Consider the following 16,310-nt stretch of genomic DNA (forward strand, 5'->3'; position numbering starts at 1 on the left):
AAGTGTCTTCAAATCTATCATGGACCGAAATTGATCAATTACACAAGACACAAAATAAACTACTAAGCAAAACTAACTAATAAAGCAAGAATAAAGAACAAGCTACTAAATGGAACTAATTATGCTAGAAAAAGTAACGAATTAATTAAACAGAACGAATAAAGTGAAAAAAAGGATAATCGAAAGAGAAGCAAACCTAAGTACTAACATAAGCACGATCCGATACCCTTTTAGCATCAAACCATTCTCAACGAAGGCACCACCTCGGTCGACACTTTGGAGAGTTCTTCCACCTTCCCCAAATGTCACAAACATGAGGCTTTATACTCAAACCCAAATTTTGAAACTAAACCCCATGGAGCATGCAATGTATTTGCATTCCATAAAATATTAGACTAAAAGAGAAAGTATTGCTATCAAGCATAACTTTCCATAAAAGGAAATGATCATAAATGATTAAATATTCACAAAAATATATTTGCTTGATGTGTCTTACAAAGCACCTTGAGGGTCCTATTTATAAGAGTGGCGGAAGAGGCAAGTGGAATGATTTTCAATGTGTGATGAGTTTTGTATTAGTAATTTCTCAATGAGTGACACCTATCTAATTGTCCTATCTATGCATGTGAGAGGCATGTGAGAGAATTTATTATATATGTAAGCGGTCCCAAGGGATGGTCCCCCCCCCCCTTGTGCATTTGCAAACCTAGGTTTGTGTAATTACATATTAATACCTCTATTTTAACAAATTCCTAGATTTGCACAACTTTTTAGTTATTTGTCCGATGGAGGTGTTGCAAGCTCCAACTTCGGCATTCATCGACAGGTCTTCGGCTATTGCAACATGGGCTTTAATTGCTGCCCAACTTTCAAACGTCATCATCAAACCTTGTAATTTGTCAACACATGCTTTCTCTCAGGTTCTCGAAGCTCATCCGATAGGAGGTTTTGGAATTGCGAATCTTGACATTCGGACATCGATGTCAAAATCCAAATACGCAGATCAAATCGCCCGTATGGAGACCAAAGCCCTCCCAAGTCCGGAAAAGCCAAATCGAAAACCAAATCTCTTCGGATCAAAGAAGTCATTCAAATCTAAGTTGGAAAAAAAATCGACCCGAAAAGAGAATCAAATGACCAATTTAGAGAATAAGACCCGCTTTATATCCAAATTAAATATAATTTGTACAAATTTTAAGTTTATTAAAAATTACACAATTTTTTGTCTACAGATACTTTGAAGTGGACAGGGAAAATAGTAAAAATGGTATCTCAAATTGGGACGGGGGGAGTAGTTCATATTTTTTAATATTATGTCAAATATTACTATATGGAGTATGAGTTTGATCGTTTCGTATTTTTGGATGTACATATTTTTTATGTTAATATGAAAAATTGTATCGGTAATCTTATATCTTATATATGTTGGCGCATAAAATATATTTGGCGGGCCAATGGGAATTCGCAATGAGTTGGGCAAGAGGGCAAAACGGATCGGAGCAATATTGGTTCAAGATTTGAAGAGATAGTTGGGTTTGTTATTCAAATACCGAAATCATTCAAACCCATACTTCAGATATGAACGGTTTTTTTGTGGTGGTGAGAGGAAAATTTCGGAGTAATTAAAGACTCATTACTAGAAGAATGAAGAGGGGAATTAATGTGTGATATTGATGATGGTTTACGATAATGGAAGTTTCATTCTTTTAGGAGTGGAAGGGTGGTGGAACCATTGGTGATTTTGGCAAGAGGACTTAAATGGCCGCTAAAAGAAAGATTAAAAAATTGCTAATGAATGGTTAGTGGCCAATAAATGTTTTGACGGTTTCATCTCACGGGATTCAAATGAAGGTGGAAGCAATAGAAGATGGGGATCTGATCAAGACAAAAATTTTTTAGCACTTGCTTTCTTTTTACTTTATTATGTTATTTTATTTTCTTGTTGCATCTTAGAAGGTAGAGTTTTGTAATGATCGATATCATCCATCCAATACAATTTGGGTCCGTGTGTTTTTTCTTGAGTTGATTTAATTTATGTTCTCGGAAAACTAATAGCATATCACCGAGAGCTCGCATCGAGTTGTCCGGGAACCCGCCATATCTCACGAACGAGAATTTTAAGGTCAAAATCAATTTCTAGGCCAACATAAGTGGCACGCCCATTGGGACCAGCGGCATATGCGGTTGCGATCTGGGAAAGTAATTGATATGGAGAATCAGGGGAAAAATGGCGATGAATTATGGGACGCTCTCCAAGGGCTGTCCATCCATGACAGTTCACAGCAAGAAAGCTGAAATTCGCAGGTGGAATGTAGTGCTACATCTCAGCGGGTGGCGACAGCCTTCATCCGCCAAAAGATCTCATCGATATTGCAATCCGGCCTTCAAGATTTCATGCACGAAGTGTCCCGCCAGTTGGTTGACATTCTCCGGCCGGCCGTTCGTAATGAAATGTCTGTCGTTCAATATGAGAAGTCAAGGCAAGGCTCAACCCTGAATGTGAATTCAACTTCAATGGCCATACAACACCAAATGTCATTAGCGCCAACGCAAAATCGGCATACCATTCCAATGATACAATCTACTGCAGGCCCGAGTTCTACAGTGCTGTCTGTGTCAGTCTCGAATGTAATGCCATCAAATACTTTGTTTCAGCCTTCGGCGTCATCGGAAGTGCGGCCATTACAGTTTGGAGAGGTGAAGATGCTTCAGCAGGAGTCGCAAAATGGAGTCGGGGGGCAAACAGTGCCAGCCATTCCATACGGTGGGATTCCGATGTATGGTTCATAGGGTAACGCTAAAAGTTCATTCCCAAGACAAGGAGTTGTAGCACAACAGCAAATACCTAGGAGGCAGCGCCCATTTGAAGCTCCAGGCGGTCCACAAGTATATCCTCAATATCTGGGACAACAGCCGCTAATGGCACCTCCGATACATCCATTTCCACCCGTTGTCCCACTGGTGAATCAAGCGGCGATTGATCCACAAACATTAACATAGGTTGTTCGAAGAGTTTTTGGACAACATTTACGCCCTTTAGATCGCCCATCATATCAATGACCGTACCCCGATTGGGTAGGTGCTACAATGCCACTGCCACGCAATTTTAGAGTTCCCGAGTTTATACTTTTTTCAGGCGAGGATGGACGTTCTAGTGTGGAGCATATAAGCCATTTCACCACACAATGTGGAGAAACTGGGTATAATGATTGACATAAACTTCAGCTCTTCTCATTGTCGTTAATGGGTGCCGCATTTAGTTGGTATTTGGCACTACCGCCAAATTTCGTACAATCATGGCAAGTGTTGGAGAGGATGTTCTACGACCGATTTTACAGTCCACCAGCTGAAGTTACATTGCTCAATCTAATGAGTTCAAGGCAAAAAATTGATGAGTCGGTGGCGGAGTACATTAAACGTTTCCGGAAATTGAAAAGTCGTTGTAATATTCAAATTCCAGATGCTCAAGCGACGAACATAGCTGTAGAAAACATGCACCCGAAACTTAAAGAGAATTTGGCGCTACAAGAATTCGGCGACTTTCAGCAGTTGGTGGTTCGTGCTATTCGTGTGGAACAAATGATAAAAGAGCGACAGGCTGCTCGGGTGATTCGGACCCGGCCAGTGAATCAATCTGTTTTGATTATTGATGAGGAGGTGGCTGATGAAAGTGCTATGGAAGAGGATGAGCCACCAGAGTTGTGTGCCGTTGAATTGGTGCAAGGCCAGAGGTATACTTGTCCTGCGCTTCGGCCAGCTAAAGGAAAAGAGGTCGGTCCGAGGGTATTGTAAATGACATGATTCTTACAGCCATTCGATCGAGAATTGTGTGGCATTTCGAAATGCCATACAACAAGCATTGAAGAATGGTCGTTTGAAATTAGCCGAGGGGAAAGATATGAAGATTGATTCAGATCCTTTTCCAGCGGCTGACAATGTTATGTCAATCGAAAGTGGAGAGCAGCAACATAAATATGTTTTTGAAAGGTTGGGGAGTCAAACTGCACAATTTAAAGGAACTCAATGGCGGCGATCCAAATCAGTGTTCCAGTGACTTGGAATTTTGAAATACAACAACGAACAGGAAGGTTCATTAAAAGAGAGGCCGACATTGAAGGATCTTTTGTGGCCATCATCAATGGTTGTGGAAGTTGATGTCAATAAGGGAAATACCTTTTGCAATGTCACCACAGGAGATCAGGTAGTTATTCGTCCCCACGCAATGAGGAAGCCTCATATGATATGATCAACGGATGAATGGACTATTAATCGTAAGGTGCAAGATATTCAGGGGCAGAGTATCTTGACTCGAACACAAAAAAGAAGGCGTCAAAGAGAGAGTTTGGCTAAGAAATTTCCGGAAGCAATTTCAGAGAAGAGAGAAGAGACCGAATTGAGTAAACCAGCCGTGGTAGTTGAGAAGATGTTTAGGAATGATAGCTCACCTCGCAGTCAACCATATATTGCTGGAAAAGGAACTTGGCGGGCTGTTTGCCGCAAAGAAACGAATCGCCAACAAAAAGAGGTGCAGGCTATATCAATGGGAGAGCAAGTACCAACTCAAGCGACTCAAAATAATGTTGGAGAAAAGGCTTGGCTGGTTGTTAGGCACCAAGAAATTAAATGGAAGAGACAAGAGGATCCCATTGGGAAAAATGTTTGGTGGGCTTCTCGTTGCAAAGAGACAAACCGCCAACGACAAGATACAAGGATTGTTCCAATTGGGGAGCAAATACCAAGTAAAGAAACTCAAAATAGTGCGGAAAAAGATTTGTGGCAGGCCGTTGGCCGCCAAGGAAGAAGTCACCAGAAACAGAGGATGCATGTTGCTTCAGTTGAAAAGCGATTGTCGATGCCGGTAGTTCAGAAATGGTTGCCAAGGAAGCCGCAACTAGCGACAACTCAAAGATGGGTGCCGATCAAGCGAAAAAATCCAGGAAGTCTGATGGCGTGCCTGGAAGACTTGGAAAATTTGTAGTGAGTGAGGATGATGAAATTGAGGTTGATGAAGAAGCTATCGAGAGAGAAGTTGATGAGCTTTTTAGCATCATCAATCCCAACGAGGTAGATGTTTTGGGAATACTTCTAGCTGAGTTCCATCCCAAAAGCTCGCAGCCTAACCGTTCTGATGGAGACTTTGAGGTAGAAGAGGCATAGGTGGCTGCTCTTTTTGGTCATGATGATGTTTTTCCAAAAGTGTTGGCGTTCCCAAAACCTTCCAATGAACAAACTCATCATCTCAAGCCTTTATGTTTAAGGGCGTTGATCGATGGGCGCCCCGTGGGAGAGTGCTGGTTGATTGAGGGGCTTTTGCTAATGTTATGTCATTTTCAACCATTCATAAGATTGGGAAGACACAAGAAGATCTTATCCCAACCCGGATTCAAACAACGAATTTCACTGGAAATACGCATAAACCATCCGGAGTGTTAAAAGCCGACGTAACTGTTTAGGAAAAAAACAGTGCGAGCAACTTCTATAGTTATTGAAGGAAAACCGGCTTACTCGGCGTTGTTGGGAAGAGATTGGATCCACACGTGCAAGTGTGTGCCATCAACTTTATATCAACAGGTGTGTTTTTGGGATGGAGAGACGGTTCAAATGGTTGATGCTCAAGCCGATCCATTCACCTCTGATCTGGCTGTCATTGATGCTCATTATTATTTAACCGATTTGCAACCATTATCTGTTGTGTTGAAGAATAATGTGCAAGGAGATGTTGAATGTGTTCTCACATCTGCTGGCTTTGAAATAAGGCCACGGGTTGAGTGTCGGACAGCTAGAGTTATTATTCAATTATGGCAACTGAACAAGAAGACACTGGGGGATTTGAGCCGCTTCCGCCGGTACAGAGGAGAGCACCAACATTTGAGGCGCAGAATCCTTTAGTGGAAGTGAATCTTGGAATGCCTGAAGAGCCGAGGACTACAAGAATCAGTGCACTACTGTATGATGATGACCGTTTGAGAATGGAAGATTTGATTAGCCAGTATCGTGATTGTTTCGCTTGGGACTATTCGGAGATGCCGGGGCTGGCTAGGGAGTTGGTTGAGCATCGATTGCCAATTAAATAAAGTTATCAACCACACAAGCAGTCGCCTAGAAGGTATAATCCCGAATTGCTTTCGGCGATCAAATCGGAAATTGAAAAACCATTGAGAGCGGGATTTATTCATACTAGCCGCTATCCAGAATAGATATCAAACATTGTACTGGTTAAGAAGAAAAGTGGCGTAGTGCAAGTATGTAGAAATCTCAATCTTGCAACGCCAAAGGATCATTACATATTCCGGTCACCGATATGTTAATTGATTCAGCGGCAAATCATGGCATATTATCGTTTATGGACGGTTATTCGGGTTACAACCAGATTTTTGTAGCCGAGGAAGATACTGCCAAGATGGCATTCCGATGTCCAAGGGAAATTAGTCTATTCGAGTGGGTTGTTATGCCTTTTGGTTTGAAAAATGCCGGAGCTACGTATCAGCGCGCCATGAACTTGATTTTCCATGATCTCATCGGCAAATGAATGGAAGTTTACGTTGATGATGTGGTGGTGAAATCTGATAGGATGGCAATTTATTTGGAGCATCTGGAACAAGCATTTCTGCGAATCGCAAAATGTGCTTTTGGTGTTTCGGCAGGAAACTTTTTGGGATTTATTATTCATGAGAAAGGAATTGAAATTGATCGAAATAAAGCACGAGCCGTCATTGAAACAGCTCCTCCAAAGTTGATTAAAGAGTTGCAAAGTTTGATGGGAAAAATAAATTTTTTGAGACGGTTTATTGCAAACGCAGCGGGAAAGATGAAGGCTTTCGCAATGCTTTTGAAGGGCAGAAGATCGGCTGAATTTATTTAGGGGGCAGAGTAGCATACTGTGTTCGACGAGATGAAAAGGTTATGTCCAACCCTCCGGTCTTGGTGCCACCAAAAAAGTGCAGGCCCTTGAAAATTTATGTAGCAGCGTCTAAGGAAACAATTGGCAGTTTGTTGATGCAAGATGATGATGAAGGTAAAGAGAGAGCGATATGCTACTTGAGCAAAACATTGAACGATGCGAAAGGCAGGTGCTCTAGTATAGAAAAATTGTGCTATTCGTTGTACTACACATGTACAAAACTCGAGTATTATCTTGTTCCGCATGATGTTTATGTCTTTTTCAAGGTTGATTTAATTAAGTATATGTTGCATCGCCCTGTTCTTAAGGGTCGTTTTGTGAAATGGGTTGTTCGATTAATGCCTTTTGAGTTGAAATATATGCCTTTGAAGGCCGTCAAAGGACAGACGATTGCCGAATTTCTTGCCGAGCACTCGAGTTCTAAATCAATAGAAGGCATTGATGCTGTTTTTGTGGGAGCATCCCCTTGGATTTTACAGTTTGACAGGTCAAGTACTCATACGTCGGCAGGAATTGGCGTCATGATATTTAGCCCTTGTGGCGAAATTTGGAGGCATTCCCTTCGACTTTAACAAGAAAGTATGAATAATAAAGCTGAATATGTGGCTCTCATTTTTGGATTGCGCATGTTGGCGATTCATAAGGCACGACATATATTGATTCAAGGTGATTCACAATTGATTAACCAACTTGTTGGCCAATATCAATGTCGGGATCCAAATTTGTTACATTTGTATGATGAGGCACGAACTTTGTTACATGAGTTTGATGATGTCGCCAAGAAACATGTGTCGAGGTGAGATAATGATGAGGAAAATGATCTTGTGCAAGCCTCGTCGGGTCATCGTAAGGCCGTTAAATCGGCAGGCCAGCTGAGGGAAACTTTGTGCCAAGATGCAAGTCAGGGTCAGGATATAGATTGGTGACAACCTTTTATACAATTTCTTGCTGATCCTTCCCAGGATGTGTCTTTTGAAACTAAGTGCAAGTCCCTTAGGTATACGTTAATCGCCAGAGAGTTATACCGACGAACTATCAGTGGGGTATTATTGAAATGCCTTGATAAAGAGAAAGCATTAAAGGCAATGGGAGAGATACACGAGCGTATTTGTGGAGAGCATCGAGCAGGCCCACACATGAAATGGTCGTTGTTGCGGTATGGATACTTTTGGCCAAAGATGGGAGCGGATTGTGTTGCATATGCTCGGGGTTGCCAAACTTGTCAAATGCACAGACCAATTAGTCGAGCGCCAGCTGAGGAGTTGCATCCCATTATTAAGCTATGACCTTTTAGAGGTTGTGTGATGGACATCATTGGGAAGATTTATCCGCTATCCTCGCAAAGGCATGCATTCATTCTTGTGGCGACGGATTATTTTACGAAGCGGGCGGAGGCTGCTCCATATGTGAGCATCACTCAAATGGATGTTATTTGGTTCATCAAAGAGCAGATAATTAAACGCTTTGAGATTTCTCAAACGATTACGACTTATCAAGGGACAGTGTTCATAGGATAGCGAGTCAAAGCATTTGTGGCTCAATATGGGATTAAACTTATTCATTCATCGCTGTATTACGCTCAGACCAACGGGCAGGCTGAGGCTACTTATAAGAGCTTGGGGATGATCATCAAAAAATTGCTGGAAGATAGCCCTCGGAAATGGCACAAAGTTTTATCCAAGGCGTTGTGGGCATATCGTTACGCCAAGAACACTACGACAGAATGCCGTGTTGCTAGTAGAGATCACGGTTCCTTCCTTGCGGGTCGCTCAACGACATGGTTTGAGCATCGAAGATTATCATTGGGCACTGTACGGTGAGCTGGATCAAGCAGAAGAGGAGCGATGGACTGCTTTTGAAATTATTCGGGCACATAAAGCCAAGGTGGCACAGTGGTATAATAAGAAAGTTAAGGACTGGTCATTTGCAATTGGTGACTTGGTTTGGAAATGTGTTTTGCCAATTGGGACAAAGGATCATCAAAAAGGAAAATGGTTGCTGAGTTGGGAGCGTCCTTACGTGATTAGTGATATGCTACCGAATGGAGCATATCGGATAATGCATCCGGATGGGTTGGAATTAAAAGGGGTTGTGAACGCAGGGTTTTTGAAACTATATCACATGTCTTTTGGGCTTTTAGTTGATCGTGTTAGAGTTGACTCAGAAATTGTGCTTGGTAGTTAAGGAGTTATGGCGAGTGGGAAAGAAAAGTTGTCGATAGGTGTCGTTTGTAGTTTTGAAGGCTGATCATTGGTAGTCGCTAATAGGAATGGTGGTTTTACGACTATTTTGCCAGAGTAAAATTGCGGTAAAATGTTTTCCTAGATGGCAGGCGTTGTAGTGGTCGGACGCTGCTGTAGGAAATTCATTTTCAACGATGGAATTTCACATTATGGCTATGCCTATCAATTCTTCTTCATGAGCGTGAGTCCCTTGTCGCTACGCCAAAGATCGTGTCATAATGATAGTTTTATGCCAATAATTCATCTACTTCGGATCAAGGTTGATTGATCTAGGTATGTATATTTCACAAAATTTACTTATTTAATTGATTAATATTTTATAGGGGGCATTATGTTGGCACATAAAAAAAAAATTGGCGGGCCAATGGGAATTTGCAATGAGTTGGGCAAGAGGGCAAAACGGATTGGAGCAATATTGGTTCAAGACTTGAAGAGATAGTTGGGTTTGTAATTCAAATACCGAAATCATTCAGCCCATACTTCATATATGAACGGTTTTTTTGTGGTGGTGAGAGGAAAATTTAGGAGTAATTAAAGGCTCATTACTAGAAGAATGAAGAGAGGAATTAATGTGTGATATTAAGGATGATTTATGATGATGGAAGTTTCATTCTTTTAGGAGTGGAAGGGTGGTGGAACCTTGGTGATTTTGGCAAGATGAATTAATTAGCCACTAAAAAAAGAGTAAAAAATTGCTAATGAATAGTTAGTGGTCAATAAATGTTTTGATGGTTTCATCTCACGGGATTCAAATGAAGGTGGAAGCAATAGAAGGTGGGGATCCGATCAAGACAAAAAAATTTCAACACTTGCTTTCTTTTTACTTTATTATCTTATTTTCTTTTCTTGTTGCATCTTAGAAGGTAGAGTTTTGTAATTATCGATATCATCCATCCAATACAATTTGTCACCATGTGCTTTTTCTTGAGTTGATTTAATTTATCTTCTCGGAAAACTAATCGCATATCACCGGGAGCTCGAATCGAGTTGTTCGGGAACTGCCATATCTCACGAACAAGAATTTTAAGGCCAGAATCAATTTCCAGGCCAACAATATATATATATAGCACAAGGGTATGGCTCTTGTTGGATAATCGATTATTTTACAATCGATTATTTTGTGAGTGAAAATGTGACGGACCGGTGTACCAAATTAATATAATTAATTTGGAAGAAATAAATAAATATTATTTATTTATTGTGTATGGGATTTGGTTAATATTTTGGCTATTTTGCCTGTCTCGAGACAAACCAAATTGTGCAACCCCAAATTAAACCCGGGTATATGGCCTAAGTCGCAATATTATTTGGATAAAATATTATCCGTTGGATAGATTTATTATAATCTCAAATGGAAGGTTTGAAATTAGAATAAATTACAATCGTTTCAAACGGAAGGTTTGAAATTAGAATAAATTACGATCGTCACAAACAGAAGGTTTGTAATTAGAATAAATTACGAATGCTTCAAACGGAAGGTTTGAATTTATATTAATTACATCGATAATTAAGGTCGTAATTATGATCGCAATTGATCCCCTGCCATTTTGGCCGAGTGGAGACGCTTATATAAAGGGCCTCCCCCTTCATTCTAACATCCAACACAAACAATCCTCTCGTACTTCTCTCCTCTCTTCTAGCTTTCCGGCAGCCTCCCCAGCTCAGTTCCTCTCTCGTTTTGTTTGCCGGAGCTCCAACGATTAGAGGTTCCACTCTCATTGGAGACGGAAACCGTTTTATCTTTGGATTAGAATGCCACCCACCGGAGGCATTACTGGGGCGTATCTAATTTTCGGAAAGAGGATCCATCATCGACTCGGATTCACATTTATTCTCACAATACCCATATATTCCAACAATCAAAAAATTAGATATTACTTTTCGAGAATGTCAACCCCTGCCGAAGTCGCCGCCGGAGCCACCGCCGGAGGAATCGCAGGAAGAACCGCCGGAGGAGTCTCCGGAATCTCCGCCAGAGCCGCCACCGGAGATGTCGCCGGAGGAGTCGCCGGAATCTCCTCCGGAGCCGCCGCCGGAATTGCCAACAGAGATGTCGCCGGAAAAGTCTCCGGAGCCGCTGCCGGAGGAATCACCGGAGGAGTCGCCGGAACCGCAGACGAGATAGTCACTCCTTCACTTGGGTCAATTCCCTTTATGGGCAGCCCTTTGTTTTCAGGATTTGCCCCTTGGGGATATGAGGAATTTCCTGGGTTTGTGGCCGCACCCTCTGCTTCATTCCCGGCCCAAACTGTTGATCCTGGGCTTGGCCCATGGATGATGCCCCATGTACAAGTTCCACAGCTATTCACGGGAGTGGACTTTAAGAGGTGGCAGGAGAAGATGCTCTTCTACTTTACTGCGATTGGGTTTGCCATATTCGTGTTGCACGATGGCCCAACCACCCCAGTGTCCGGTGTGGATCAGCAGACGCATGCGAATTATGCATCGTGGGCACACGGAGACTACATGACAAGAAATACTATATTAGGTAATCTCTCTAACTCTCTTTATAATGTATATTGCAAAATAAAGAGTGCGAAAAGGTTGTGGGATGCCCTTGAGAAAAAATATAAGTCCAAGAATGTCGGATCAAAAATGTTTGTTATGGCCTGGTTTATGGACTATAAGATGGTAGATGGCAAGTCTGTTGTCGAACAAGTGGAAGAATTTCAACATATTTTTCACTCTGTTATCGACGATGAGATGCCACTGCTAGAAAAGTTCATCACGAGTGTGATGATCGAGAAATTGCCCTCGAGTTGGAGCAACTTCAAGCACGGGCTGAAGCATGAGCTAAAGCAAGTGGGGCTTGAAGATCTGATTGTCCGAATCCGGATATAGGAAGACAACAGAAAGCAACACAAGGCTAAAAGTAAAGATATTGCTAAAGCAAACTTGGTCGGAGATCCCGCCAAAAAATATGCACGCCCAACTGAAACGGACAAGGGCAAAGCCAAACAGTTCAAGTTTACAGGTAATTGTTTTAACTATGGTAAAATAGGACACCAGGTTAAGGACTGCAAGGCACCGAAAAAGAAGAAGCCAAGTTCCCAACTGGTCAAGACGAGCCACCGGACTGATCGTGATCTCAATAGTGACGATCTTGTCGTTGTTGTGTACGAAACAAATAATGTGGAAAGTCCGAGAGCTTGGTACATTGACACCGGAGCAACCTGCCATGTTTGCTCCGACAAAACAAACGTCTCTACCTACAAGAAGACCGAAGGGAGGAAGCTGCACATAGGAAATCATACAACTTATGAGGTCCAAGGGGTAGGGAACGTGATGCTGAAGATGACCTCTGGCAAAGAACTAACCCTGAAAGATGTCCTGCATGTGCCAGACATTAGGAAAAATCTCGTCTCAGGATCGCTGCTAGTTAGGCATGGTTTTAAACTTGTCTTTTTAGTAGATAAACTTAAATTATCAAAAAACAAGATGTTCCTAGCTAGGGTTTATCTTACAAATGGGCTGTTCAAATTGAATGTAATGGTCGTGCGCCGAGCACCACCTACTGATAATAAAAATATTGCTTCTTCTCCGTACTTGATTGAGTGTTCTGATTTATGGCATTGTAGACTAGGTCATGTAAACCTAAATGCTATAAAAAGATTTGTAAATATGAATTTACTAAATATAAAAGAGGTGAACACTCAAAACAAATGTGAAGTTTGCGTAGAGGCCAAAATGGCAAAATTACCCTTCCCGTCTGTCAAAAGGAAGACAAAACCATTAGAGTTAATTCACACTGATGTATGTGATTTAAAATTTATGCAAACTAGAGGTGGAAAGAAATATTTCATCACCTTTGTCGATGACTGCACAAAGTATTTCTATCTTTACCTATTAAGGGAAAATAGCGAAGCAATCGAAGCCTTCAAGAACTTCAAAACCGAGGCAGAAAATCAACTTGACTGTAAAATCAAGAAAGTTCGAAGTGATAGAGGTTGCGAATATATGGCCCGTTCGAAGAATTATGTAACGAAAGTGGCATAATTCATCAGACAACGGCCCTATATTCACCTCAATCGAACGGCATTGCAGAACGCAAAAATTGAACACTTAAGGAAATGATGAATGCCTTGTTGATAAGTTCAGGACTTCCCCAAAACCTGTGGGGGGAGGCGGTACTGACTGCAAATTATATCATGAACAAGATTTCACTTAAGGGTAAGGATGTCACTCCTTACGAACTATGGAAAGGCAAGAAACCCACATACAAATATTTCAAAGTGTGGGGGTGCCTAGCAAAAGTGGAAGTTCCACTTCCAAAGCAAGTCTCTATCGGCCCAAAAACGGTAGATTGCATATTTATTGGATATGCACTAAACAGTAGTGCGTATCGTTTCATAGTTCACAAATCGGAAATCCCTGGGATGACCGAGGGAACTACGATAGAATCAAGGAATGCCACATTCTTTGAAAATATCTATCCTTGTAAGGAACGGATGCAGTCAAACCCAAAATCTGTAGATGAAAAAAACTACGGGGCGTAAAAAGACAAATGACCAATAGCCCTGATCAAAAGGCTTCAGAGCCTAGGCGTAGCAAAAGGACAAGGGTCGAGAAAACCTTTGGTCCAGATTTTGTTACATATATGTTAAACAATGATCCAGAAACGATCAAGGAACCACTATCTAGTCCTGATGCTCATTTTTGGAAGGAAGCAATAGGTAGTGAAATAGACTCAATAATGCATAATAACACTTGGGTGTTATCTGACCTACCCGAAGGCTGCAAACCACTAGGGTGTAAATGAGTTTTGAAAAATAAATTCAAGGCTGATGTGTCTATTGACAAATACAAAGCCCATCTTGTAGTAAAAGGCTACAGACAAACTCGAAGGGTACTTCGATGCCAATTGAATATCCGATGCAAAAGACTCACTGTCTACAAGTGGATATGTATTTACAATTGGAGGAGGAAATGTCTCGTGGAAATCCACATAACAGACGTGCATTGTACAGTCCACAATGGAATCGGAGTTCATTGCCTTGGACAAAGCTGGCAAAGAAGCCGAGTGGCTGAGGAACTTCATGGATGATATTCCATACTGGACTAAACCAGTACCTCCCGTAATGATTCACTGCAATAGCCAAGCTGCAATAGCAAGGGCTAAGAATATAATTTACAACGGTAAATCCTGATATATCCGACGTAGACATACACTCTAAGACATTTGATCACCAGTAGGGTTTTGACTATTGAATATGTAAAATCAATAGAAAACCTAGCGGATTCGTTAACCAAAGGGTTGCAGAGAGATCAAATGTACAAACTGCTAAAGGGAATGAGTTTGAAATCCACAAGATAGAGACAATTACAATGGTAACCGAACCAAATCACTTGGAAATATGAAGTATTGGTTCAATGGGAAAACTAAACTGTAAGAGTCCGGCACGAACACTCAATACAATTCCCTGAAAAGCAATGACTGTTAATGACTCTTAGTGATCCTAAAGGTGTGAATTAGATACCTTGATATAGGATTATCTACATAAGTGTGAAGTGTGGGCCGTTTCAAATGAAACACTTATGAATCCAAAGACGAGATCCATGGCCGAAATGGATCAAAACGTGAAAACAAAGTTGAGACTGAGATAGCGACACGTCAATATTATTGACTAAGTGCACGCAGAGGTGGAACAGTTCAATGCATCACGTCAACTGGGCCACCAGTACACTCTGTAATGTTGACTATGGAAGGTTCAAAGCCAAAAACTACATGTCCTGATGTATCAATGTCTCTCAGGGATTGAGCTGGACTTCTATCCTTTATGGGCATTTCCACTCATGTGGATGATTGTTGGATAATCGGTTATTTTGCAATAAATTATTTTGTGAGTGAAAATGCGACGGGCCGGTGTACTGGAAGAAATAAATAAATATTATTTATTTATTGTGTATGGAGTTTGGTTAATATTTTGGCTATTTTGCCTGTCTCGAGACAAACCAAATTGTGCAACCCCAAATTAAATCCGGGTATATGGCCTAAGTCGCAATATTATTTGGATAAAATATTATCCGTTGGATAGATTTATTATAATCTCAAACGGAAGATTTGAAATTAGAATAAATTACAATCATTTCAAATGGAAGATTTGAAATTAGAATAAATTACAATCATTTCAAACGGAAGGTTTGAAATTAGAATAAATTACGATCGTCACAAACGAAAGGTTTGTAATTAGAATCAATTACGACTGCTTCAAATGGAAGGTTTGAATTTATAATTAATTACATCGATAATTAAGGTCATAAGTATAATCGTAATTGATCCCCTGCCATTTTGGCCGAGTGGAGACGCTTATATAAAGAGCCTCCTCCTTCATTCTAACATCTAACACAAACAATCCTCTCGTCCTTCTCTCCTCTCTTCTAGCTTTCTGGCAGTCTCCCCAACTCAGTTCCTCTCTCGTTTTGTTCGCCGGAGCTCCAACGATTAGAGGTGTCACTCTCATTGGAGACGGAAACGTTTTATCTTTGGATTAGAACGCCACCCACCGGAGGTACTACCGGGACGTATCTAATTTTCGGAAAGAGGATCCATCATTTCACATTTATTCTCGCAATACCCATATATTCTAACAGATCTCACACCTCAAATTCGTGGTTTCTCCCTTTTTTTTTTTTTTTTTCTTTTTTTTTTTTGAGTTTATAAATTACTGTTTTTTAACTTATAAACTTTTTAGAGAAAAAATATTAGTATAAATAATTTTTATTTTGAAATTAGTATTTAACAATTTTTCTAATGGAGTAGTAGGTAGCTTTAGCTTTAACTTTTAATATGAGAAAATTATTTTTATTTTCATATTTAGTTAGATTAATTTTATAAAACAAACTCAGAACAAAATCACACTGAAAACAAATATACACTAAAGAATTTTTATTTATTTAGTATTTATATATATTTGATATTGTTTTACTTTTTCTTTTTATGTTTTGTTCAGGTATAATTTATTTTGACTAAAGATGTATAAAAAAAAAGATATATAAAAAAAAAGGTAAGAACATAAAATTTGTATATAAATATATTAAATAATATAATTATATTTTATATTTTTTAGTGAATTTTTATTTTATTTTATTTTATATTTCTACGTTGTATAAATAATTTGATTTTTTTTAAAAAATATTTTGCAAGTATTTCGACTATCATTTTATTT

The 16,310-nt window shown here is 40.3% G+C and overlaps 1 protein-coding gene across 1 annotated transcript; it reads left to right on the forward strand.

Moving 5' to 3' along the window:
- Window positions 1-8,059: 8,059 nt before the first annotated feature.
- LOC127242556 (uncharacterized) lies at window positions 8,060-9,085 on the forward strand. Its single transcript, XM_051262135.1, has 3 exons — window positions 8,060-8,197; window positions 8,485-8,571; window positions 8,624-9,085. The coding sequence occupies exons 1-3, from the start codon at window positions 8,060-8,062 to the stop codon at window positions 9,083-9,085; spliced, it is 687 nt and encodes a 228-aa protein (XP_051118092.1).
- The last annotated feature ends 7,225 nt before the right edge of the window (window positions 9,086-16,310 follow it).

Source organism: Andrographis paniculata, unplaced genomic scaffold, assembly GCF_009805555.1.
Source record: "Andrographis paniculata isolate CXL003 unplaced genomic scaffold, ASM980555v1 Contig87END, whole genome shotgun sequence".
NCBI classification, from domain to species: Eukaryota; Viridiplantae; Streptophyta; class Magnoliopsida; order Lamiales; family Acanthaceae; genus Andrographis; species Andrographis paniculata.

Excerpts from the sequence above, each read along its gene's own strand:
- LOC127242556 (XM_051262135.1), top strand. The coding sequence starts at position 8,060 with ATGGATACTTTTGGCCAAAGATGGGAGCGGATTGTGTTGCATATGCTC. Across the intron at positions 8,198-8,484 it reads TAAGCTATGACCTTTTAGAG|ACCAACGGGCAGGCTGAGGC; the intron begins GTTGTGTGATGG and ends TATTACGCTCAG. Across the intron at positions 8,572-8,623 it reads GCCCTCGGAAATGGCACAAA|AATGCCGTGTTGCTAGTAGA; the intron begins GTTTTATCCAAG and ends ACACTACGACAG.